Consider the following 25,129-nt stretch of genomic DNA (forward strand, 5'->3'; position numbering starts at 1 on the left):
TGACCAGAGTGGATTTGAGATGGAAGTCCTTTGGGAGTTGGCCTGGCCCACTTGTCAATGACCTCTCCACATTGCCTCTCACTAAGGTCATCTTACTGACTCATCCACCTTGTCCTCCCTCATCCTCATCCTCACTGCCATCCTCAGCTGTCTTCCCAGGATCTGTCAAACATGGCTTTTCCTACTGAGAGCTCTTTGCATTTGCTCCTATTTCCTTTCATCTGCCTGGTTTCAGCCTAGCATTCCATCACATCTTGACTTGAATTTTGCCTGGTGCCCAGAGGCCGTGTCCCTCTCTACGGATGTGATACTTGCTTTTCCTTGGTGTTCTTCTACATCTGCCCTGGCAGTAATCAGAGGTAAGTGATGTCCCCTCAAGCATTTCACTTACCTCCCCACTCCGCCCCCCACGCACACATACAAATTCTTGCCTTGGTTGAAACATCACTACTGGATCACACTTAACTTTTGGTTCACTGTGATTCCCCAAATCCCTTTCGTTGTTATTGTTCTAACATCCATGATTTGGCATGAATCTCCACCTTGCATTCTTATTTCTTCAACCTACATGTATTCTCCCCTTTTGACCTTGCCTCTGTTCATTGGAAGCACTGATGCTGAAGCTGAAACTCCAATACTTTGGCCACCTCATGTGAAGAGTTGACTCATTGGAAAAGATCTTGATGCTGGGAGGGATTGGGGACAGGAGGAGAAGGGGACGACAGACGATGAGATGGCTGGATGGCGGCATCGACTCGATGGACATGAGTTTGGGTAAACTCCGGGAGTTGGTGATGGACAGGGAGGCCTGGCGTGCTGCGATGCATGGGGTCACAGAGTCGGACACGACTGAGCGACTGAACTGACTGAACTGACTGGTCAGGAGGGAAGTAGCTGACAGATCTTGCGTTTTGACACTGATTTTTCAGGGAAGAGAGGAAGCATGGAGGTGTTTTCCTGAGCCCTGCAGGGGCCAGGTCAGCTGGCAGGTGGAAAGTTCCCATCTCTGGAAGTTTTCAAACAGTTGTCCAATGACTTGGAGATGCTATAGGCAGGGCTGCTGTGGTGGGTAGGAGGTTAAACTAGACCAAGTTCTTTTTATTTTTTTCAGTATTTCTTGGAAAGGTCCACAGCTCCCAACAGATTCTGAGACATTTGCTTCCGCTATCTGTTTCTTCCATTTGATCTTTTTCAACAGTGCTATGAGGATAACATTACTCCCATCTTACAAATGACGACACTGGGGAGATAGCATTGTAGATGTTAAGAGTAAGGACTAAATTAAGACTCTCAGCTCTGCTTTTGGACAAGTTAATCTCTCTGAGCCTTTGTATTCTCACCTGTAAATTAAAAAATAATGATCGTATCTCAAAGAAAATGATTAAATGATATATAGAGAGTACATAGCACTATAGTTCACACACAATATAAGTGCAGAGTAGTGGCTGTTAGATTAAGTTACTTGACCTTTTCAAGGCTCACGTCTCCTATATAGAAGAGGTGGGAAACTTTTCTGGAACATAGATCTACTTCTGGAACACAAGTTGTTTTTTTTTTGTTTGTTTGTTTCTTTTAATCAGAGGTTAATTGCTTTACAATGTTGTGTTAGTTACAAGTTTCTATTGTGTTATTTTTCCTGCGCTATGTTTCCATTTTTAGACATTCTCTTCCAACAATTTAAAGAGGCTTGAGCAATATTAAGCATACCAGAAAGCATGGCATTAGGAACTGGGGAATCTCAAGGCTGGATTCAGAAATCAGCAGGTTAGGAGCAAAGATGGGAAGGCTGGGTTAAGCCCAAACAGAGCATACAGGTTGGAGAGATCACTGTTTCCCTCTCCCTAACTACCAGGTGGCTAGACTCAGTGCCCTCAAGTGGGCAAAGGAAGGGAGGTGTGAAGGCAGGACCCAGAGCCTGGGAGCTGACCTCTGGGTCAGGAGCCAGGTGGCACTTGAAGATCCAGGGCAAGGTGCGGGGCCTACCTAATTATTTGTGGATGACTTATCAGACCAAGTTACTTCTGATTACAGATAGCTACTTATTTAATTCCTTGACAACTCACTAAACATAACAGTTTACAGCCTAAAGAAACCAAAGCCTATAATTTACTCCTCTGGCTGGACATCAGAAACTCCAAAAGAACTCGTCAAAGATGTTGATTCTTGGGGCCCATCACTGAAATATGGATTATTTTGGTCTGGACGAGGTCTGGGAAACTGTTTACTTAAAAAAAATATCCAGGTAATTCTGAGGCTCAGCCTGGTTTGGGAACCCCTATGATAGATTCGTGATTTTATAGGTGAGGAAAAATGTCCCAAACCAGGCAAGATGACTGCCCCTACATCATACACAGTTTTGGTGGCAACGTTCCTTCCATCCCTTTGTTGTAACTTTTCTCTGCACTTTCGTGCCAGGCAACACAACTGGAAAACATCTGAAAAATAAGGATTTGATTATTGTCTGCTTCTAGGGAAGATTTCTGGGAAGAGGCTAGCTGTTCCTAGCATGTCTCAGTTGAGCACCTCAAGGGACAGCAGAGGAAACCAGAGGCCCCAGAGACTCCTTAAGTCCAGATGGCTTCCTCATTTGATTGTTGAGAGCTGAGAATTCTCCAGGCCCATGACCCCTGGAGCCCAGTGCTGGATTATCTATTGCACTGGGTTATTGTGCCTGGCCCCTGCAACTGCACGGAGAATTGTGTGTTGCCTGTGTAGACTGAAGTTCTCCATCCATCGTGTGTGCCTTTGCTCTCGCCTGTGGTGAGGGAGCAGACAGAGATGATGTATAGACAGCTGGGCAGGCAGCAGTGATGGAGAATGGTTGGGAACTCAGGCACAAAGCTCAGCTGGGGGACTCTCACCCCATTGAAGCTGGGATTGATTGGCTGGAACTTTCTCACCCTTCTCAGTTTGTCTCAGAGACAGCAGCCTGCACTGTGTCCTCTGGGAAGAAGAATTGTTTTCAAGGTCGGGGAAGCTCTGGGTATCTCAGAGATGTTCTGCCATATACCTTATTCCCAGAGGCAGGTGACTCTCCACTCTAGAAACCAAATGAGGACTTCCTTAATGGTCCAGTGGTTAAGAATTCGCCTGCCAATGCCGGGGACATCAGTTCAATCCCTGGTCCGGGAAGATCCCACATACCTCAGGGCAAGTAATCCTGTGCATCACAACTATTGAAACCAACATGCTTAGAGCCTATGCTTCACAACAAGAGAAGTCACCACAATGAGAAGGCCACGCATCACAAATAGAAAGTAGTCCCCATTCTCTGCAACTAGAGAAAGCCTTCACACAGTGAAGACCCAGAAAAAGAAACAAGTGACTCTCCAGTAGCCTTCTGTTTCCTGAACCCCTTCTGTCTGTACTTGGTCTTCTTCCTATTTCCTTCTGCTTTTCTACCTTTGGCTCACAATAAATGATGTTCTTTCTTGGGTGCCGGACACAGGTCTTATCTCCATATGTGTGGGATATGACCTGTCTAAGCAGATTTTGCAGGGGTATCAAAAAAGTAAGCAAAAAATCTAAGGTGGTGTCAAGGTTGCTGAGGATGGTTGAGGATCTTAATGATGTTAATTGCATTAATCTGGATCCAGGTACAAATGTCTATGTTCATCTACTTTCCCAGGAGAACATCTTCAGAAAAGAACATCTTCTTTTCTGAAGAAATAAGAAATTTTTTCCTTATTTGGAGAAATAAGAAAGAGATAATAAGAAAATAAGAAAGAGAAATAAGAAACTTTCTCCTTATTTGAAAGGAGAACTTTCAAATAAGTTCTCCTCGCTAAGGTCATGTGAGTACACCTGCTAAGCCCTCAGGCAGTGTGGGGCAGGGGGCTGGTACACGAATGGAGTTGGGAGGCCTGGGTTTGAGTCCTAACTCTGCCACTTTCAGGCTGTGCCCCTTGGCCAAGTCATTTCACATTTTGCTATCAATACTCACCTCCCAGGGTTGTTTCAGGACTCAAAAATGTCTAGCATGGTGAAAGCACTTTGTCAGCTAGAAAATTCCTTACAAATGTTAGTTGTTGCTACAGTGTTCCATAGGAGAAGGTAAAATAAGAATCCACTATTCAGGGTTTGTGATCCAATCGGAAGACAGAATCTCACAGCCTAAACAAGGAAAGTTGAAAAGTGTTAGTCACTCAGTCGTATCCAACTCTTGTGACCTCTGTGGACTGTAGTCCACTAGGCTCCTCTGTCCATGGAATTCTCCTGGCAAGAATACTGTAGTGGGTTGCCATTCCCTTCTCCGGGGGACCCTCCTGACCCAGGGATCTCCCGCACTGCAGACAGATTCTTTACCATCTGAACCACCAAGTGTATCTGCAAATCATGAAGAACTTTCTGTGCCAAGGGCTCCCCCCTGAGGAAGGTTGGTTCCAGGCAGCTGGCGTAAGACTGGCAGACTTTCTGGAAGAAGAGAGCACACGCCCTTTGTTCCCTTAGCCTTGGGCAATGATGCACTCTTAGAGTTGCTTCTGAAAAAGGCCCAAATGCAGCTATGACCAGCTGGAAAACAACTTCGGGAAGTCATGGGCGGTACTTGGTGTGGAATCCAAACTCCACGGGGTGCGGTGTAGGTCTCCACCAAGAAGAAGTTGCTGCTCACTGCCTGAATTTCAGCTTCCTGGAAGTGGGAGGACACCATTTTCTCACTTCCAGGAAATGAAACCAGGATGTTTCACCAAGGGGTTCTCCCAGACAGAGCCCCGGGGCAGAGTTTGGGGTGTCATCCTAACACATCCAGCGTTTTCTTCCCCATTTGGGGGAATTGTGTCTTCCTATTTCATGCCCCTCCCTCCCTCCCTCTGGAGGGAAGGACAAAACAGCTACAGAAAGACAAATCTCCCTCCTTTCCAGAGTTGATGAGAGGAAGAAATGAGAAAAAGCATCTCCAGCACAGGTGTAGAGAAGTTTCATGTCCACATCCTCAGTATGTATTAATATCTTTGGGCCGGTCCCTTTTGCTCCCTTCGTCTCAGTTTTCTCATGCTCTGTGGAGATTAGACCAATAGCCAGCGCCCTCCCCCTTTAAGAGCCACCCTCTCTCTGAGCTGCTGCTTGCTAAGCATCTTCGGCAGCCTCAGTCTTATGAGTTACGAAGTAGGACACCTGGGCCTTGTGGACATTCCTGGGAAGACTGAGACTTTGTCATCACCCACAAATCAAGAGCAAGATCTGCAGCTGACCCCAGTACAGAGCCTGCCGTCTAATGAGCCCCCAGTACATATTTATGGAAAGAATGAATGAATGAAATAGACGTACTATCTCCAATGCTCCATGCTGTCTCTATAAGATGTTAAAACTATACTAATTCACCACTGTTATTACTAGAAGACATCACCTCAGCTCTCTTGAAGGTCCCCCATTTTTACCCCACCCCACAAGTAGTATGGGGAACAGAAAGAGGTTGTCTTAGCCCATTAGGCTAGTAGAATAGAATACCATAGACCAAGTGGTTTATGTGAAAGTGAAAGTTGCTCAGTCGTGTCTGACTCATTGCCACCCCATGGACTATACAGTCCATGGAATTCTCTAAGATAGACTACTGGAATGGGTAGCTGTTCCCTTCTCCAGGGGATCTTCCCAACCCAAGGATCTAACCTAGGTCTCCCATGTTGCAGGCAGACTGCTGGGTGGTTTATAAGCAACAGAAATTTATTCTTCATAGTTCTGGAGGGAAGTCCAAAAGAAAGGCATCCACAGATTCAGTGCCTGGTGAGGACCTGCTTCCTGGTTCATAAACAGTTGTCATCTCACTGTGTCCTCACATAGTGGAAGGGACAAGGGAATTCTCTGGGGTCTCTTATATGGGCGCTAATCCCATTTATGAGGGCTCCAATGTTATGGCTTCATCACTTCACTTCACAAAGGCCTCATCTCCAAATATCATCACATTGTGGGTTAGGTCTATCAGCACATGAATTTGAGGGGACACAAGCATTCAGTCCATAGCAGAGGTTCTCAAACCTTAGTCTTCTACATAAATATCACTGGGGAGCTTGCTAAACATCAGATTCATGGGCCCATCCCAGAGACACTTAAACAAAATCTCTATGAGAAGGACACAGATATCTACTTTTAGTGTGGTTCATCTTTTTTTTTTTTTAGTTTAATGGATTATGTTGCTCTCTGTGGTTTATGCACAGAGACACATGCATGCTCATGTGAAGAGAAATCACCCTGTATTTTACCCAGGACATGGAACAGAAAGTGTCAGACCTACCCAGGAACATATTCTTTTGCCTTTTTTCATTCTATGGATTTTATAAACTTCTCTTTTAGATTTATATTAGGTTTTATGAGCATCCCAGTGAGATTGCAGGATGTCTGAAGAAACAGAAGAGCTGTGATTTTTGTAAGAATAAACAGGCAGAAACTAACCAACCTGATGGGGACAGCAAACTTAACCAGCACTAGCTAATAAGATGATATCATTCAAACAGTGATGAAACAAATACATTTCAACTTTCATTTCCTTAATCTGATGATGTTTTGCCTCAAAGTGATGATAGAAATGGTTGTCCAATCTCTTATAATGTTAGTTTCCTCATCATCTCTGGTTTTGTAGACTCTGAATGTATTGCATTCCTTTGCAATTTAGGTTTGAAAGTCTTGAGGTTGGGCTGGTCAGACACACTCTTTCTTCAGTCTAACTTCTGGTGCTCAACTCAACAAACCTGAGTTGACCGCAGAATTTTACCATGTGTTTTATATTTTCATATGTTTTCATGTTACTAATTAGTGTCCTTTTCAGCTTGAAGATCTCCTTTTAGAATGTCTTGTAAGGCTGGTCTAGTGGCGATGAACATCCTCAGCTTTTGTTTGTTCACTTCATTTCAGAGAAACAACTTTTCTAAGTAAAGATTCTTGGTTGGAAGTTTTTCTTCCAGCACTTTGAATATATCATCCCACTCTCTCCTGGCCTGATTAGTTTCTGTCAAGAAATCTAGTGTGGTTCATTTTTAAACATTTTATTGTTGAAATGTCAAACACTGAGCCAATAATATCATGAACCCAAGTTCCTGTGACCCAACATAGAAAAATTTCAACACATGGCATTCTGGTTTCATTTATATCCCCACCCACTTTCCCTCTAAATCCTGGACATCATACTGTTTCATCCATACTGCTTATGTTTATATTTCTAAAATATAAGTACTTAAAAAAAATTCCTAAAATAACAATAATTCCTTAATATTATCAAAAGTGCAACCATATTCAAATTTCCCCAATTGTCTCATAACATTTTTTAACACTATATTTACTGAAATCAGATTAAATTTATTCATTAACATAGGGGAAATCAGTATCTTTAATAAAGACAAGTATGTCTATCTGAAAATGCAGATCTTTCCATTTGCTTATCTTATTTTGTATCCATCATGCATGTGTGCTCAGTCACTCAATCTCGTCCGACTCTTTGTGACCCCATGGACTGTAGCCCACCATGTTCCTCTGTCCATGGGATTTTTCAGGCAAGAACAGTGGAGCTGGTTGCCATTTCCTCTTCCAGGGCACCTTCTCAATTCAGGGATCAAACCCGCGTTTCCTGAGTCTCCTGCATTGGCAGGCAGATTCTTAACCACTGAACTACCTGAGTGTATCCATCAGTGTTGTCTTAAAGTTTTTTCATATAGGTTTGCATCTCTTGTTAGAGTTATTATTAGTTATTTTATCATTTTTGTTCACATTGTAAGTGGGACTTTTCTTTTTCCATTACATTTTCTAGCTAGCTATATTTTTAATATAAAAAAGCTTTTAATTTATGTATATTTTTGTACTCTTCTGCCTTACTGACTTCTCCTACTGTTTATAGCAAAAATTTTAGTTGACTTCTTGGGTTTTCTAGAGAAACAACCATATTGTCTGCAAATAATAGACGTTTTCCTTCTTCCTTGTCAACTTTTAAACTTCTAATGTCTTTCTCTTACCTAATTGTATCAGCTATATAATGTTAAGTAACAGTGATGACATGGGCATCCTTGTCTTGTGACTTTAGTAGAAATAATGCCTGAATTCCTGCTTCACAATTACCAGTGTTGAAAAAAATAATATTAGTTCCCTAACTATTCCATTTGGATCTAAAAAAGATATATTTTTTCACATTAGGAAAAGTGAACTTGACTTCTATCTTACAGAGTTACTTTTAAAAATCAAGAGTGTTGATTTTATCAAATGTTTTTCTGACACCTATGGAGATAATAATTTGATTTTCACCCTAGATCCATTAATGATGAATTTCATTATAGATTACCTATTTTTTTGTGTTTTTTTAAAAATTTAAGTACAGTTGATTTACCATGTTGTGCCAGTTTTAGGCGTATAGTAAAGTGATTCAGATATATATTTTTTTTCCAGCTTCTTTTCTTTTTTCTTTTTTTTTTCAATTTCTTTTCCATTATAGGTTATTAGAAGATATTGAATATAGTTCCCTGTGCTATACAGGGAATATAGCACAGAACATAGCACAAAAAACTGATACAGAATATAAGTCCTTGATATTTATCTATTTTACATATAGTAGCTTGTATCTGTTAATCCTACAACTTTTCTATTTATAGTTGGCTTGTTCAAATTAGGCTCCAAATAAGATCCATACCTTGTAACTGGATATGTCTTTTTTAAGTCTGTTTTTTTACCTTTTATTTTTTAATAATTTTAGACACACATAGGAGTTGCGAAACTGATACAGAATTCCCGTGTACCCTTTGCCCAGCTTCCCTTAATAATAACATGTTACATAGCCATAGGAGAATTGTCAAAACCAGGAAACTGGCATTAGAACAATACTATTAAAAGTATATACTTTATTTGGATTTTACCAGTTTTCATATGCACTCATTTTTCATTTGTTTCCTTTTGTGTATATAAGTCTATGAAATTTTATCATATGCATAGGTTTGTGGAACCATTGTCTGGATACAGAACTGTCACCCAGAGAAAGTTCTTCATGTTACATCTTTTTTTAAATTTACTTTATTAAAGTATAGTGATTTGCAATGCAGCATTGTGTTAATATGTGATTCAGTCATATATATATATATATATACACACTTTCTTTTTCATATTGTTTTCGTATGGTTTATGTGCTATGTCTTTATAATCACATGTTTCTCCCCAACTCTAATTCCTGGCAACCACTGATCTGATCTCCATCACTATAATTTTGTTATTTTCAGAATTTATATAAATTAAATAATTTAGTATGTTACCTTTTAAGAGTGAAGTGGTTTTTTTTTTAGAATTTTTTTTTTTTTTTTTGCAGTGCTGTTCAGCTTTTGGGATTTTAGTTCCCAGACCACGGATTGAACCCAGGTGGCAGTGAAAGTGCCAAGTCCTAACCATTGTACCACAAGAGAATTCCCTAAGACTGAATTTTTCACTCAGCATAATGCCCTTGAAAACATCCAAGTTGTCACAAAAATCAATAGTTGATTTATTTTTATTGCTGAGTAGTACTCCATAGTGTCACTTTTAACTAAGAGGTTCCCCACTCATCTCTTGTTTTCTTGCCATTTATTTATTGAGAATCTGTCTTATAGAATTTTCCTCATTCTGGATTTTGCTGATTTCAACCCCCCAGTGTCATTTCACTTGTTCCTCTATTCCCAGTCCTTCCTATAACTGACAGTTAGATTCCTGGTCAGAATCAGATGGGTTTTTTGTAAGGAACCCCCATCCCCACTGGCAACTCTGAGGCAGGTGTTACTGAACACACTTGGAGAAAGGATGCTGTGGAGGAAGGAAGAAAATGCCATGGGGACTGGCGCAGGTGGAGGAGGCTTTCCTGTAGGAGAAGGGCCTTGAACTGGCATCGTACTCCAGGCAGGCAGCTTTGGAGGCTCAATGTGAGGCTCCACTGTGGCAGAGGATCAGATCAGGTTGGACAGAACTTCCTGTGCCAGCTTCATGGTGGGCTCTATGGAAGACTGAGCCTGGGATACTGGTGAATCTCCCCCCCAACCCCAAATATCACCTCCACTCCTGAAACACTCCTGAGCTGAGAACTAACCCAAGTGACTGGAGGGTGTGCAGCTGGAGGATGGGGCAATGCCTAGCAGGGCCATGTTGGAAGTCAGGTTCAGGGGGGCAGGGAGGGAGCTGTGAAATTGTCCTAAGGCCCCTATGCACCCTAGGCTTCTGCTCTTGCATTGCAAGTGGATTCTTTACCACTGAGCCACCAGAGAAGCAGAAATAGGCTCAGAGAGGTCACACAGAATTTTGATGTACATGCTTCTCAACCTTAGCTTCCCCTATCATATTCCCTTGAACCTTGTCTTCCTCAAACTAAAGAAAGTCCAACCATAATTCCTCTTACTGCCATGAGAGGTGGGCTTTCCAAGGGGCACTAGTGGTAAAGAACCTGCCTTCCAGTGCGGGTAGACATAAGAGACGTGGTTTCGATCCCTGGGTCAGGAAGATCCCCTGGAGGAGGGCATGGTAATCCACTCCAGTATTCTTGGCTGGAGAAACCCATGGATAGAGGAGCCTGGCAGACTATGGTCCATAGGTTCGCAAAGAGTCGGACACAACTGTAGCGACTTAGCATGCACACACACACCATAAGAATGTCCTTTGCTTTTTCCTCAATGTGCCGGGAGTAAAGACCCAGGATGGGAGATTCTGCCTTCTGGGCAGAGAGGGACAGAAACTGAAATAGAAACATTTTCTCGGGCTAGTGAGGAGACGGTGAGGTCCATTAGGCTACAGGAACAGCCAGATGCCTGGTGGGGTGAACTGGGGATACTATTGCTCATTCTTGGAGGAGTGTGGTGTTGGTGGGGGAATCATTTCCTGGCATAGAACAGGCTGGGGATTCCCATGAAGAGGTCACTCTGTATCAACGGAGTCACTGGGTACAGGCCCACAGAGGCAGGAACAGGAAGCTGGTCTTGATAAGGCACTTGGAAAGGTATGTCTGGAAGATGCTTTTGTGGCTGGAAGATGGGGGAAAGCTGAGGCCCAGAGAGGGGCAGAGCCTTTCCCAGAGACATACAGCAGGGCAGGAGCCCAGGTCTGGATACCACTCCAGGCCACTTGATTACCACGTCACTTGATTCTCCCATTGAGAAGCCTGGGCCATGCAGTGAAAGAGGATATTTCCTCAACTAGGTCCTTGCTGACTCCTGCCAAGCTTCAGAGATGGCCTTATGTGAGGACTTGTCATACTCAGGACACATTGTCAGGAAACCGTGCCTGTCCTGTATCAATATGTAGTGCTGTGGTGTTTCAGCATGCCATCAAAGAGGGCTGGAGTACCCCAAGGACACACAGCTAATACAAGGTAAAGCCAGGACCTTGTTCTCCAAGGTCTGAGTCTTCTCAGCCTCAACAGGACCTCCTAGAAGAATACAGTGTCTTGAGCCCAGACTGAGAGCAACAGGAAGGGTGTACAGGTGTTTGCAGAATCTGGGCTGTCTCTGGCTTCTCCCAATCCTTCCACATGCCTCCCATCCCACATGCCAGCCTGTTGGTTTGTATTGAAGCAGACACCCAGGGGCTCTGTGGATAAGCTGGGAGCTTCTGAAGTTTCTTCAAAATGGATCATCTAAATTTCCCACAATGTAAGATTCTGTGCTTTTCACTCTTTACCAAGCAAACTCCTGCCTATCTCATAAAACCCAATTCAGAGGTACAGCAAATGACCATGTATAAAGCCACAGAGAGAGTCACATCACATTCCAAAGAATCTTACAGACCATGATCTCTGACCACAGTGAAATATAATTAGAAGTCAACAAGAAAAATATAAACCTCCCATAGGTTGAGAAGCTAAAAAACACACTTCTAAATCATCCATGGGTTAAAGAGGAAATGACAATGAAATTATGAAATATTTAGAACTGAATGATAAGGAAAGCACAAGCAGTTTCTATTTCCTTTGTAAAGTCAAAGTCCCTGAGCCCAACATGCCAAGAATCTTCTGCACTCCCCACCCTCCTCCTCCCAGCTCTGGGTCCCAGGAGGCTGACCTCTATGGGCTACATCAACTGGTTCCCTTGTCCTTGGCTTCTGGTAGGATTTGGACAATGGGGAAACCTTCCCAGAAATCAGATGGAGGGCAGTGAGGCCCCTTTTTACCCCCAGTCCTTCACAGTATGATTTGCTGTAGGCAGGGTGTGCCGGTGGAGCTCAGGCCACAAATCTGGTCAGTAGTGCCATCCTCATGGCTCCCACTTTTACCTCTCCCTCCCAGCACCCCTCCAGCCTTGGGCGGACAGCAAATGGCTGCTAATCCTTTTGTGATACGCAATCCTTGTGGTTTTCCTACACCATGACTATGGCTCTAAATACTGCTTTCTTTAAACTCTCCTCGGAGCACCCACTTTGGGTATTCCATGTGTTTCCTGCTGGTAACGCCACGCTTACCAAGTGCTCACTGTCAGTCCATAACCAAGTTCTCACACCTGGATGGCTCAGCTCTGATCTTGTGTTATCTCTGTGTGTTGGTCCCCCACCCCACCCCGGGCTGACCCATCAGCACCTAAGTTCACCACTGGGTCAGCTCCATCACCTGATCTCCCCATTCTCGGTACACAAAGTCATACTCAGTAAAGGGTATTAATCATGATATCAAACAAATGAAGGACTAGGTTTGAATTCCTTCTGTATACACTAGAACATGCAAATGTTCGCTTATAGAGGATCTGGGGCAGAGTTAAGACTCAGATATTGGGGTCGGGGGGAGAGAGTGGCAGCTTTAGACTGGGGCAAAAATAGGTATTCAACATAAAATGAATCTTTAGTTCATTTTTAAGACTCCAGTGTGTTCTCATGCCATCCAGCAAGCAGACGTTCCAGACACAAGAGGAGCCCAGTGGGGTATCTGGGCCATGTAAATGCCTCCTGCCACTCTCCCCACCTGCTCACCTCCAGCACCCCTCCAGAGTAACTTCTGCAGCCCATCTGTCTGCCTTGGCCCTCCTACCGTAGAAGGCTGCCACCCTTCCCTCCCATCCCAGGGCAGAGCCTGCCAACTGGTCCCTGGGCCTGGGACCCACAGAGCACATTCAGTGCTTCTGCAGGGTATGTGTTTGCCCTCAGGGGGAAAGAACCCAGGTAGAAAAATAGGGAAAGCAAAACAGGTCTTGAAGGGTTTGGATCTGATTAGAAGAAAGGAGGGAAAAGAGATGTTCTAAAGTGGAAATAGCTGGAACAAAAATGTGGGTGAGTGAGGGGAAAGGGTGGAAATGGGATGATTTGGCCCAGGAGTGAGGAGAATCTGCCCAGCCTGAGCCAAAACCCCAGCCCTGGTGAGTGAGGTGAAAGTCTGATCTGAGCACTCTTGGGAGCCAGTCCTTTGAGTGCTGAGGTAATGGTTCCCAAGGCGGTCGTTCATTCAATCAGCAAATGGGTATTAAGTGCCTGCTATGTGCCAGGCACTCTGCCAGAAGCTGAGGGTATGGGAGTGGATGGCAGATCTGATCTCTAATTGAGCTCAGCGACAAGGGAAACACTGACGATTCTAGGAGGGCAAGGAAACCACCATTATCCAGCTCCAGACAGAGCTGTATAAAATGGGTTTGTCCCCATTTTACAGTCAAGGAAACTGAGGCTGCCTCCTTGACCCTCCTAAGAGAACCAGCTCCAAGTCCTTTGGCCCTGGGAAGCTGGGGGAGCGATATGGACTTTCCGGAAAGGCGAAGGTATTGGGAGGGGGGTCCTCTCTCCCCGCCCCTTCCCCGCCCCTTGGCCGCAGCGTGGCGGGGCCGAGAGGGCCTGGGCGGAGCAGGCGTCGCCTTGGGGGCGGAGGGCGACAGCGGGCTCAGCAGGGCAGGCAGGCGGACAAGCGAGAAGACCGGCACCGCCGGGAACCTGCAAAGGAGAGAACCACGCGCTGGGGATGTGACTCCGCGACCAGAGAGGACTCGCGCTAACCCACCCGGCGGACCCCGTGAGTGAGTTCCCCCCGCGCCCCGCCGCGCACACAACTCAGCCTCTCTTCCACTTTCATTTCTTCGGCTGTCCCGGCCTGGCACCGTCCCCAGGCGACCTGCGCCCGGAGCAGACTGCCCACAACCCTGGTTCCGGGGTCCGGGACTCGGAGCTGGAAAGTCAGGGTGGGGTGGGGGCGCGTCGGTTGAAGAGGGCGTGTCTTCGCAGGCGGAAATTTCAGGCCTGCTCCTCTGGGTCCTACGGCCCATCTGTCCTGGCTGCTGGGCTAGGGAGACGGGGGCGTCAGGTGTTCTGGGAGAGGTCGAGGAGTGGTCGTGGGTGGCCGAGCGCCACGGGGAGGAGCTGGGAGTCCTCGTCTCGACTTTTATCTTGGATTTCTGCTCTCAGCGCTCCCGCCCACCCCCACCCCGCTAACACACATCGGTCTACTCTAGGCTGGATTCTGGTTTCCAGCTGGGGCCAGGCTCCTGAGTCAGGACTCGAGGAGTGGCAGGTGTGGCCCAGGCAGGGGGCTGAGTGTCAGAAGCAGGCAGAGCTCCTCTGTGGCCTTTATTTGGGAAATGCAGATGCCCACCCAGGGAGCGAGCCATCACTGGCCACTTTAGGAATGAAAGGACGTCCAGAGTTAGGAAACAGGGGCCAAGAGGGGGAATAGCCATGGTTCCAGGGAGGGGACAGAGATTCTGTGAGATAAGAGACTCACTAAAGGAATGAGAGTGGGAAGTGAAAACAGACAAGTGGCCCGGATACAAGGGCATCTATCCATGTTCCCTCCCTCAAAAGCTTTCATTTCCCCGGGGAAAGACCCAGGCGTTGACATTCTGCAGCAAGAAGGTGGGACCCTAGCTCACTGGTTAGGACACCCAAGTTGCTGTGGAGTGTGGGGGAGGCACAGTGTGTTGGGGGAACAGGAATTAAGTTGGTCTAGTGGATGGGAAGATGCTTCCCCTTTTCCTTCACTCCCCGCCTCTCTCCTTATCTCCACCAGACCAGTTGCAAGCAGCTAGGGCAGGAAAATGGCCCTTGACCAGTTGTCATGCCCCAGCTTATCCCAGTGTCCCATTGTGCCATTGGAGATGCCCTGCTTGTGACGTGCTGAATGAACCCGGGCTCCTGAAGTCCTCTTCCGGGGCCTCAGTTTCCTCATCCATTCAAGAAGTAAGTGAGGCCAATTGATTTCTCAGGACTATTTCAACTCGGTGATTCTTGCTTTTGAGCTTTCCACAAAGCCTGAGCATCCAGTATGTACCAGGCCTGACCTAGGCTGGGAGGTGAAGCTGGTGGAGGACAAAATGACCAAAGAGTAGTCTCCACCCGAGGACAAAGAAATCTGGGTGCAGTAGAGGAGGCTATGGGAGGAGGTAGTGTTCAACTTGACAGTGGGAGTCAAGCCCAGGGACCAGTGTAAGAAAACATACAGAAGCAGGAGTTGGGGGGCTGTCCGTGGATCAGGAAGAAGCCCAGAGTGGTTGCTCTAGGGAAGTGGGGCAAGAAAACTAGGATGAGATGTTGAATGCCAGGGTAGGTTTGTTGGTAGCTGTCGGTGAGGGTGGCTGTGCAAAGGTGGAGAGCCCAGGGAACCAACTAATTGTAGTGTGATTTTGGAAGCTCCTGCCCTAAGAATAATGTGAGTTTCTTTTCTTTTTTTTTTTTTTAATTTCGTGGCCATGCCACGTAATGTATAGGATCTTAATTCCCTGACCAGGGATCAAACCCATGCCCCTTGCATTGAAAACGCAGAGTCTTAACCACTGGATGGCCAGGGAAGTTCCCTAAGCAGAATTTAGATGCAGGGGCATGTGAAGTGTGGAAATCTCCTCTAGGGTCAGGAAGCTTGGGTCCCACACTGAGGACTTCTTTGGGTGAGAAGTTGAGGGGTAGCAGATGGATGACCTGCCACATCTTGGAGGTTTTTTTCAAGATGACAAGATCCTGCGGGGAGACCTGCCTGTACTCTCCAAATTCCTTTCATTTTACTTGACTTCTCCCCTCCTGGCCTGTGTGTTATGTGTACAGGGAGGAATCCTTGTTTCACACTTCTCCACTAGCTTGACTTGTTGTCTGACATGACAACCCACATGTGCCTTTGGTTACACCCAGTTGTCACCTTGCTCCCACCCTCCTTTCCCCAAACCTGACCCAGTATTACTAGAGGTGTGAGAAATGAAAATACTACAGTGTCAGCTCTGAGGTCAAGGCCAGGCTTTGTGGCTGTTTTCAAGCCTTAGTCTAGGGTTAAGAGTTCAGGCCTTAAATTGACCAGGGTCAAGGCCAGGTCAGAGTTCAGCCTGGAGCAGCTGAGTGCTTAGCCTACTCTCAGCCTTAGTGCTCGGTCTGGGGTCAGGATCAGGGTTCATGTGGCTAAATTCCAGTGGGTACCTGGGTCCCTGCATTTCCCAAGAGCACAAGCACTCAGGGAAAATGAGGTGATTACTCTAGAAGTTCCAGGAACTTGGCCTGTGAGTGACCCGGGAAACTGCATGGGCCGAATCCCGCCTGCTGCAGGAGTCACCCAGCAATGGTGGACGACACTAGAACCCAGGTCTCCTGTCTCAAAGCCTAGGGCTCTTATCATCGTCCCCAAAGGCTGTTCTGAGTCTGAGATCCTTCAATTCTAAGAAGCAAAGCAAATTCTGAATTCTGGATGGTCCCAACTGGATGATGTGACTGCATTTTCCTGCCTCCCAGTGAGGGCCAGGCACATAGTAGGAGCTCTAGGAATGTCTACCGAATGTCAGGTGCAGTGGGAGGGGCCAGTGGCTTGTTCTGGTTGGGTTTCAGGCTGGAGAGGCAGGCTTGGGAGCAAAGATCTCCAGCCACTGTTGGAGGAAGTGGTGCCCTTCTAGACCTGCCACCCTCCCCCTCTCCTCCGGTGCCTGCAGTCACATTCAGAGGCCACCCAGCTGGCCATCTGAGAGCTCTTTCCTTTCAGGGTAGTAAAAGGAAAGGACATTTTTGGTAGAAAAGTCCCTCCTGCTCCCTGGGAATCCCCGGTGGCCGGATGGACTACGGGATATCCCAGAGGAAGCCGAGGGTGGGGGCTCCCCCCTCTACCCTCAGCACAATGCCGGCAGGCTGTCCCACGCTGTACCAACTGGCCTGTGAGATCCCCAGAGATCATTTCACCCAGGCCCCTGCCTCCTGCAGGAGCCTCTGCCAACTCTCTAATAGTCCACAGCAAGTCTGAGGAGCACCTGTTTGGAGCCTAGGCCCAGCCCTCTCTAAGACACAATGAAAGTGGAGAGGAAAGAAAAGAGGTGGGAGGGCTGTGAAAAGCTTGGCAGGGGGAACCAGGGGAGCTAGCAATAGGGCAGGATACTGAATTGAAGGGATGAGGAGGCTTTAGATTCCAGGCTGAGAACTCCAGGCCAAAAGTCAAGAGGTGAGAGGGCAATGATGTGGCGGAAATCAAGTCCATTTGGTAAGGACCTGACCACCGTGCTCCCCTCTGCCCTTGGCCCTGGCAGGGCATCCGCAGGTCCTGCCCTTGGCCCCTTGGCCCAGCCTGGCCATGGCACTGTGCCTGAAGCAGGTGTTCTCCAAGGACAAGACGTTCAGGCCGCGGAAGCGCTTTGAGCCAGGCACGCAGCGCTTTGAGCTGTACAAGAAGGCGCAGGCGTCTCTCAAGTCCGGCCTGGACCTGCGCAGCGTGGTGAGGCTGCCGCCGGGGGAGAACATAGATGACTGGATCGCCGTGCACGTGGTGGACTTCTTCAACCGCATAAACCTCATCTACGGCACCATGGCCGAGCGCTGCAGCGAGACCAGCTGCCCAGTCATGGCCGGTGGGCCTCGCTACGAGTACCGCTGGCAGGACGAGCGCCAGTACCGGCGGCCGGCCAAGCTCTCAGCGCCGCGCTACATGGCGCTGCTCATGGACTGGATCGAAGGCCTCATCAACGATGAGGATGTCTTTCCCACGCGCGTAGGTGAGTCTCGCCTGGCAGGCAGGTCAGGCTCCTTTTTTGTTGTTGTTTTGTTTTGTTTTCTCTGGGGCCTCTTTTTGTCTGAAGCTTGAGTGTCCCTCCAGGGACCACCCAGACAAGACCATGATGATTCTCAGAATCTTCCAGAACAAGTGCCTCAAGGTGCTCCTAGCAAGTCACCCTGTTTGGGCTAATCTGACTTGCTGCCGCTTGGGAGTCTTTTCTGACTCCTGGCCCCAGGAAAGGAAAGGGGATCAGGACTGGGGGCCAGAGAGCATCTCCACTGCAGTGGGCCTTAAGGGAAGAATTTTTCCATTTCAAGCCAGTCAAGGAGCCTTGTCTTAGCTCAGCTGGGCGGCCTGGAAGAGTGAGGGTGGAAAGGGGAGATGAGTGACGTCATCCTGGCCCTGCTTCCTCACTCAAGGGCAGCCGGAGGGGGTGTTGGCTTAGAAGCTAAGCTGGCATGACCTTATGTTCATCACTGCAGCCCGCCCTACCTGGCCTCCTGTGCATCTTTGTTAAGGTTATGGGAATCAGAGATGGGCGGGCCAGGGTGGTCAGGCCCGGAGGGGAGAAGTCTGAATGCTGAGGGCCTTGAGTCACAAATCACCACCCACACCCCTCCCCATTTGGTGGCCTGCCCTTTCCTGCACTATTATATGCAACCCAGGTATCTTCATTTCACAAGAGAAGAAACAGGTGGAGAGACGGACAATGCACTGAATCAGGAGGTACTCAGAACTTGCTCAGGTCTTGTGGGACCCAGGACCCCGAGTCTAGATGGGCAGGACAAGTCTGAGGGACCTGGGCTGGGCCTGGAAGAGCTCACAGGGAGACAGGGCTCAGCCCCACCCGAGAGCACTGAGGAAGGGGAAGGGCCTCATGGAGTAGGGTGAGTCAGTGTGGGCCTGTGTCTGAGCTCTTGTTCCCTTTTAGTTTTCACCCCCAGGCCTGTGAGATCCCAGATGCCTGTGCCTTAACCCTGGGATGACTCTGCCACAGCAGAGAAGAGGGTGTAGCCTCAAATTCAACTGTGAGCATGGGAGATGGTACAGAAATTGTGCCTTTTTCACAGAGAAAGTCCTTGGCTTTCTTGCTGGCAGGGTCTATAGCATTTATTTGAGGGGTGCTTCGATGCAGTGCAAAAAGGGCTTGAATCCCGCCTCCAGTCTATACTAATTAATAGTTATGTGGCCTTGGGCAAGTGGTTCCATGTTTATGCACCTCTGTTTTATCAAATCTAGAGTGGCTGCCATATCCATTAGCATACCAGGCTAAAGGTGCAGAGGACCCAGCACAAAGCCTGGCTCACAGATGGAAGGTTCTTGCAAGTGTTATTGAATGTTTGAAGGACTGAGAAATATCCAAATTCATTCTTGAAGATTTAGGAATTCTCAGGATTGGGGTCTGGGGCCCGCTGTGTGGATATTGCAAAGGGGAAGAAGTCAGGTGGGTTGGAGGGGCAAGTCAGGATCAGATTATGAAAGGCTTTGAGCAGCTACCATGCTGGGAAGACAGGATTCAATCCTGAAGCCCCATACTTTTAAAAATGGCCCCCCCCAAAAAAAAGTGGGCCCCAGATATTGATAAACTCCCCTTGGAATTGCATCCAACAGTGTTGTGTGTAAGCACCTACAGATGCATATGCTTCTGGAGAGAATTGTGGCATAACTTCCATCATAGTCTCAGCAGGGTTGGTCAGTGATCCAACAAGGCTATAGAGTCCTGTTCAGGGTGATGGGGAAATTGGAAGATGATTTGTATTTCAGCAGCGAAGAGGCACAGTGAGCTTTGTGCTTCATTAAAAAGGGAAGTATGGGAGAAAGCAAACCTTGATCTCTGTTTCCCACAGGGAAGTATGCTAGGGAAAGAGGCCATCCTGGGCGGTGTGGGGGAAGGGCAGGGTTGGGCAGAATTTCATCAAAAGGTTGCTGATGTCTTGTATTTATCTGCCCATCCCACCCCCTAGGAGTTCCCTTCCCCAAGAACTTCCAGCAGGTCTGCACCAAGATCCTGACCCGCCTCTTCCGCGTCTTTGTACACGTCTACATCCACCACTTCGACAGCATCCTCAGCATGGGGGCCGAGGCGCATGTCAATACCTGCTACAAGCATTTCTATTACTTCATCCGCGAGTTCAGCCTGGTGGACCAGCGGGAGCTGGAGCCACTGGTGAGGCTAAGCCCCCACTGCCCTCCCCTATCAGGGCTAGCCTCTGTGAGTTTTCAGATCCAAAGGCTCCGTGCTTTAAGAAAATCCAATACCCAAGTGGATATATTAGGGGACCACAACTCATTTAATAGTGGATTTTGTACTTTAATAGCGAATTCATTCAAGTATCAGTTTACAGACACAGGTCTGCATCCTGGAGTTGGGGGGTGGTGGTGGCAGGCAGGGGCCAGGCTCAGGCAGAAGAGTTGCCAGGGCCTGAAGTTTGGGAAGGGGCTGCCTGGTACACTGAGCTCTGACTGACTCCTCCCCACCTTGTGTCTCTGCAGAGGGAGATGACAGAGCGGATTTGTCACTGAGCCCAGACCTGGACCTTGTTGACTGTCAGATGGACCATCTAAACACAGAGTGTCCAGGGGAGGGGACCCTCAGAAGTCTGGTGGCAGAGGGACCTTAAGGCCCTGGAGCCCCTCCACACATCCAAAGTCCCTGAACTTCTGGTTCTCAGGAATCTGCCCACATGTCCTCCTGACTGCTTGGGAGTAGAGAAAGGAAGAGCTTAAAGGCAGGCAGACAGGAGGAAAGGAGGAGCTAACCCCGCAGCATGAAGTCTAGAGGGTTTCTGCTCTGACACTTGACCCTTCCATGGTGCTTCCCAAGCCTGTTTGGGGAGTGTGGATATGGCTGAAGTGATAGCAAGAAAGGTGCAAGAGCATGAGCAGCTGGTCTGTGAGTGGACACAGATGAGATGAGTGTGTATATGTATGATATTGACTATGGGGTGTGTCTGTGAGAGCAAGCTGCCTTAGACCCTTCCTGGCACATGGGCCCTCCATAAATGTTAGGTAAATGGATGGATAGATGGAAGGAAGTAGGGACTAGAGCCTTCAGACCATGACCACTTAGGAATGATGACAAGTCAGTCACCCCATTTGGTGTGCCTGACCTTTGTGTGTAGCTTTGTGTGTAGCTTTGTGTGTAGCTCCATATTTGAACCTTCCAAGCCACCATTTTCCATCAGCATGACTTCTGGGGAGCTGGTAGGAGTTAGGAAGGGGAGCCCTATCCTGAGTACCTAAAATCTTGGCCCACCATCAACACGGGTTCGGATTTGCTCAGCCAGAGATGCTCATGCGCTATCATTTCCCTCATCCCTCTGCCTCCAGGAAGGCCTAGTTATAAACAGCCTCCTAGGCATCAGGGGTGATCTCTCATGTCCACAAAGGTCCTCTGTCCTTAAATCAGGAATCATACACACCAATCTAGCTCCCCAAATCTCCAGATGTGGTTGTGAGGATCTGAAACCCAGTAGAAGATAATCCTCTAACTCACAGAGCTAATGAACTTGAACTGGGAAACTCCAGAGCTTTATCTCCCATCTGGGATATTGAGGACCACACAGCTGTGAACAGACTCTTCCAGGCTTGGAGAGCCCCCATCCTGCAAGTACCTGCCTCCTTCCCAACCATCACTGAGACATTCCAGCTGGTTGGATTTCAGAGCAAAGCTACCCACAGAGAAACTGGCATGGTCATTCAGCTCTTACTACTCAGCACCTCCATGTCCAGCCCTGCACCCAGACATACAAGTGAGAAAACTGAGGCAGGGACAGGGCCCTCCTCTCCTGGAGACAGTGGGCTGGGGGGCCAGGATGGAGAACCAGAAGGAATCAGGATCATCCAGTCTCGCTTACAGAAACATCCGTGGACACAGGAGAAAACTGAAGCCAGAAGAGATGTGGGAGAAATTGTCCAAGGCCTCCCAGCAAAGCTTTTGTGGAGCTGGAGTAGAAACCAGGGGTTCTGACTTTCACCCCAGGCCTCTGGATTGCCACACAGGGAGATGAGAGGCACTCCAAAAGAGTCTTTGACAGCTCTCTCCAGAACACAGCTGTTTTTTGCTTCGAGCAAGGATTGCTAGCCTGATGCCAGAGTACCCCACCACCCCTGTGGTCTGCTGGGGTTGTCTGCTGAGCCAAGCCTCCAAAATCATGCCCCTCTCCATGGCCCTGCAGCTGCCAGATCCCTGGGGAAGCAGATGGGTCTCCTGGGGTGAGCCAGCTGGACCTGGGACAGCTGCCTCCAGAAATTCCCAAGGGAAACACTGGCTCAGCAGCTTTGCCAGAAATTCTGGCATGGGGCTGGGGGTCCGGGGTTGGGGGGTAGTCAAAGATTCTCCCAAAGAGGACTGTGTATTGGGAGTTGGAGTCTAGGCTACTGCCAGTGCTGATTATGAAGGGGGGGGAGCGGAATGGAGACAATCTATTTTTTGTGAAACAGGGGGAAAATTTATCTTTGTTATTTTTGGTAAAATAAAGGAGGCAAACTAAAGGGCCTGGTGGGAAACTGTTGTCAGGGTGCCACATGGCTCCTGGGCAGGCTGTGGAAGGAACTGGGCCAGAATGGGGCAGAGAGGGCTTTGTGTCCTGAGATCCTGGGCCTTGTGAAGGGCTGGCTGGTGTAGTCATGTCTGGCCCAGCTTTCCAGGGTGGAGACACTGAGCTTTTCCCAGGGCTCTGAGAATTCAGGACCTAGAATTCCTGGGCTAGGCTAGAAACCTTAGAGTGGAGAGGGCTGGGCCTTACCTTCGGGGAACTCAGTCTCTTTGGAGAGTCATTGTTTCAGCTCAGGGTGCCTGTCACTGGTCACTCTTACCCATCCTATTAATCTGGGTGGTTTATTGGAGCTAATGGGTTAAGGGACAGGACAGAAATACAGCCCTAATCCTAATCAGAGCAGAAGAAGTTCTTAAGGCTGTTTGTTGGGTGCTGGTTAGAGCTTCAGGTGGGGGTGGCAAGACATAGGCTGACTCCTGAGTTTATTCCCCAGGGACAGCTGACGCTCTTAGCTCAGGTCCTGCTATCATTCCACAGCCCCTTACCCCAACTGCCTAGATAAAGAGTTGAAAAACAGCTTGGTTCTTAAAGAGTCAGCAAAGACCCACCTAGAGCTCTTCTTTCTCCCTGAGAAGGAGACAACCTGGCTTTATGCAGTGGCTCTCCTAGGAGGCAGAGACCTGGGTGCGAGTCTCAGCCCAGCCCTCAAAATACTCTGGCACATTCCTTTCTCCTCTGAACCTCAGTTTCCCCCATCTCCTTCATGATCAGGTGTGGGAGTAAGGGACTTACTGATTTCTAAACTCCTGGTTACTCAGTTTGGATCATTCACAATAGTAACAAATACTATGTGTTAGGTATGGGCTTCCCAGGTGGCTCAGTGGTAAAGAGTCCACCTGCCAATGCAGGAGACTCAGCAGACATGGGTTCCATCCCTGGGTCAGGAAGATTCCCCTGGAGAAGGGAATGGCAACCCACTCCAGTATTCTTGCCTGGAAAATCCCATGGGCAGAGGAGCCTGGCGGGCTACAGTCCATGGGGTTGCAAAGAGTCAGACATGACTGAGCGACTGAGCACACAACCTGTGTTAGGTAGAACTCTAAATGCTTGACATGTAATAGCTTGTTGAATCATTTGTTGCCTGGCTACCTTCCTGATGCCCAGTGTCCCTCCTTTCGTTGCTGTAGGCGTCTAAGGCCTCCACTCTGCAGCCCCTTCTGGCTTACCAGAGGAGGCCCCAGTCCAGCATTCTATAAGGTGGCTTTGCTTGCACACCTCCTATGACAGGTCACTCACTACTTCCTCAATTACTAGACTCAGAAACTTCAGGCTCTGGGGTCACAGTTGTTCTGGAATACACCATATAAAGGTAGATTTATCTCAGAACTGTGTGGCCAAGACCTGTACCTTACATGACAATGTCTGAATACATCAGAAAGCCCTCACAAAACTACTTTGAGAAATTCAGAGAGGGATGCTTGGAGAAGACGACGACAGAGAAAGAAGATAAAAGAGAGAGCTGGGGCCTCAGCTACACGAAGAAAAGAGCCCCCCATAGGGCAAACTTTGGCAAGAGAGGATCTGGGAAGAGGCAGTGTATTGAATGTAGAAAGGCAGTCAGGCTGCAGAAGGCTTTGTTTTCCTGTTGGCTCAGGAGCCATAAAAATATTTGGAGCAGGGAATAAGGAATCGAGCCATTTGCCCCACCCTGGAGCAGAGCATTCACCTGCTGAGTAAAGGATACCCCAGTATCCTTGACCCTCATGAACACTGCAGCCTTTTGGAGGTTGTTTCCTGCTGGTACTCCCACTGCCCCACCTCCCAGGAGTTGTGTGGAGTGTATGGTGAAGGGAGCCATAGGCATGGCTGGAACTCCATCTTATGTGGGGAGACTTTCCTTAAGACTTTCCTCCTCTGAGCCCCTGGAACCCTCATCTCTGTATAACTGAACTTGGTTGCCATGTGGGGCACACAGCAATTTTAAGAACCTCTGTTGGAACCTAAGCCTGAGTGACAAGATCATCTGGCTATTGAGATATTCAGTTCAGTTCAGTTCAATTGCTCAGTTGTGTCCAACTCTTTGCAACCCCATGGACTGCAGCATGCCAGGCTTCCTTGTCCACCAACTCCTGGAGCTTGCTCAAACTCATGTCCATTGAGTCAGTGATGGCATCCAACAATCTCATCCTGTGTCGTCCCCTTCTCCTCCCACCTTCAATCTTTTCCAGCATCAGGGTCTTTTCCAGTTAGTCAGTTCTTCACATCAGGTGCCCAAAGTACCAGAGCTTCAGCTTCAGCATCAGTCTTTCCAACGAATATTCAGGATTGATTTTCTTTAGGATGGACTGGTTGGATCTCCCTGCAGTCCAAGACACTCTCAAGAGTCTTCTCCAACACCATAGTTCAAAAGCATCAATTCTTCAGCTCTCAGCTTTCTTTATGGTCCAACTCTCACATCCATACATGACTACTGGAAAAACCATAGCTTTGACTAGATGAACCTTCATCAGGAAAGTAATGTGTCTGCTCTTTAACAGGCTGTCTAGGTTGGTCATAGCTTTTCTTCCATGGAGCAAGTGTCTTTTAATTTCATGGCTGCAGTCACCATCTGCAGTGATTTTGGAGCCGAAGAAAATAAAGTCTGTCACTGTTTCCATCATTTCCCCATCCATTTGCCATTAAATGATGGGACCAGATGCCATGATCTTTGTTTTTTGAATGTTGAGTTTTAAGCCAGCTTTTTCACTCTCCTCTTTCACTTTATTCAAGAGGCTTTTTAGTTCCTCTTGACTTTCTG

General features: G+C 47.8%; 1 protein-coding gene across 4 annotated transcripts; it reads left to right on the forward strand.

Moving 5' to 3' along the window:
• Positions 1–13,697: 13,697 nt before the first annotated feature.
• Positions 13,698–22,327, forward strand: MOB3C (MOB kinase activator 3C). Of its 4 annotated transcripts, none has more exons than XM_043461435.1 (5): positions 13,762–13,900; positions 14,891–15,060; positions 17,370–17,831; positions 19,798–20,000; positions 20,327–22,327. In XM_043461435.1, exons 3-5 carry the CDS (start codon positions 17,414–17,416, stop codon positions 20,354–20,356), a joined length of 651 nt encoding a protein of 216 aa, XP_043317370.1. In that variant the 5' UTR covers positions 13,762–13,900; positions 14,891–15,060; positions 17,370–17,413; the 3' UTR covers positions 20,357–22,327. The 4 variants fall into 4 exon arrangements, with proteins under 4 accessions (XP_043317369.1, XP_043317370.1, XP_043317371.1 ...); XM_043461436.1 differs by having other exon boundaries at positions 13,766–13,904; XM_043461434.1 differs by lacking the exon at positions 14,891–15,060 and having other exon boundaries at positions 13,698–13,900.
• The last annotated feature ends 2,802 nt before the right edge of the window (positions 22,328–25,129 follow it).

The sequence above is a fragment of the Cervus canadensis genome, chromosome 2 (genome assembly GCF_019320065.1).
Source record: "Cervus canadensis isolate Bull #8, Minnesota chromosome 2, ASM1932006v1, whole genome shotgun sequence".
NCBI lineage: Eukaryota > Metazoa > Chordata > Mammalia > Artiodactyla > Cervidae > Cervus > Cervus canadensis.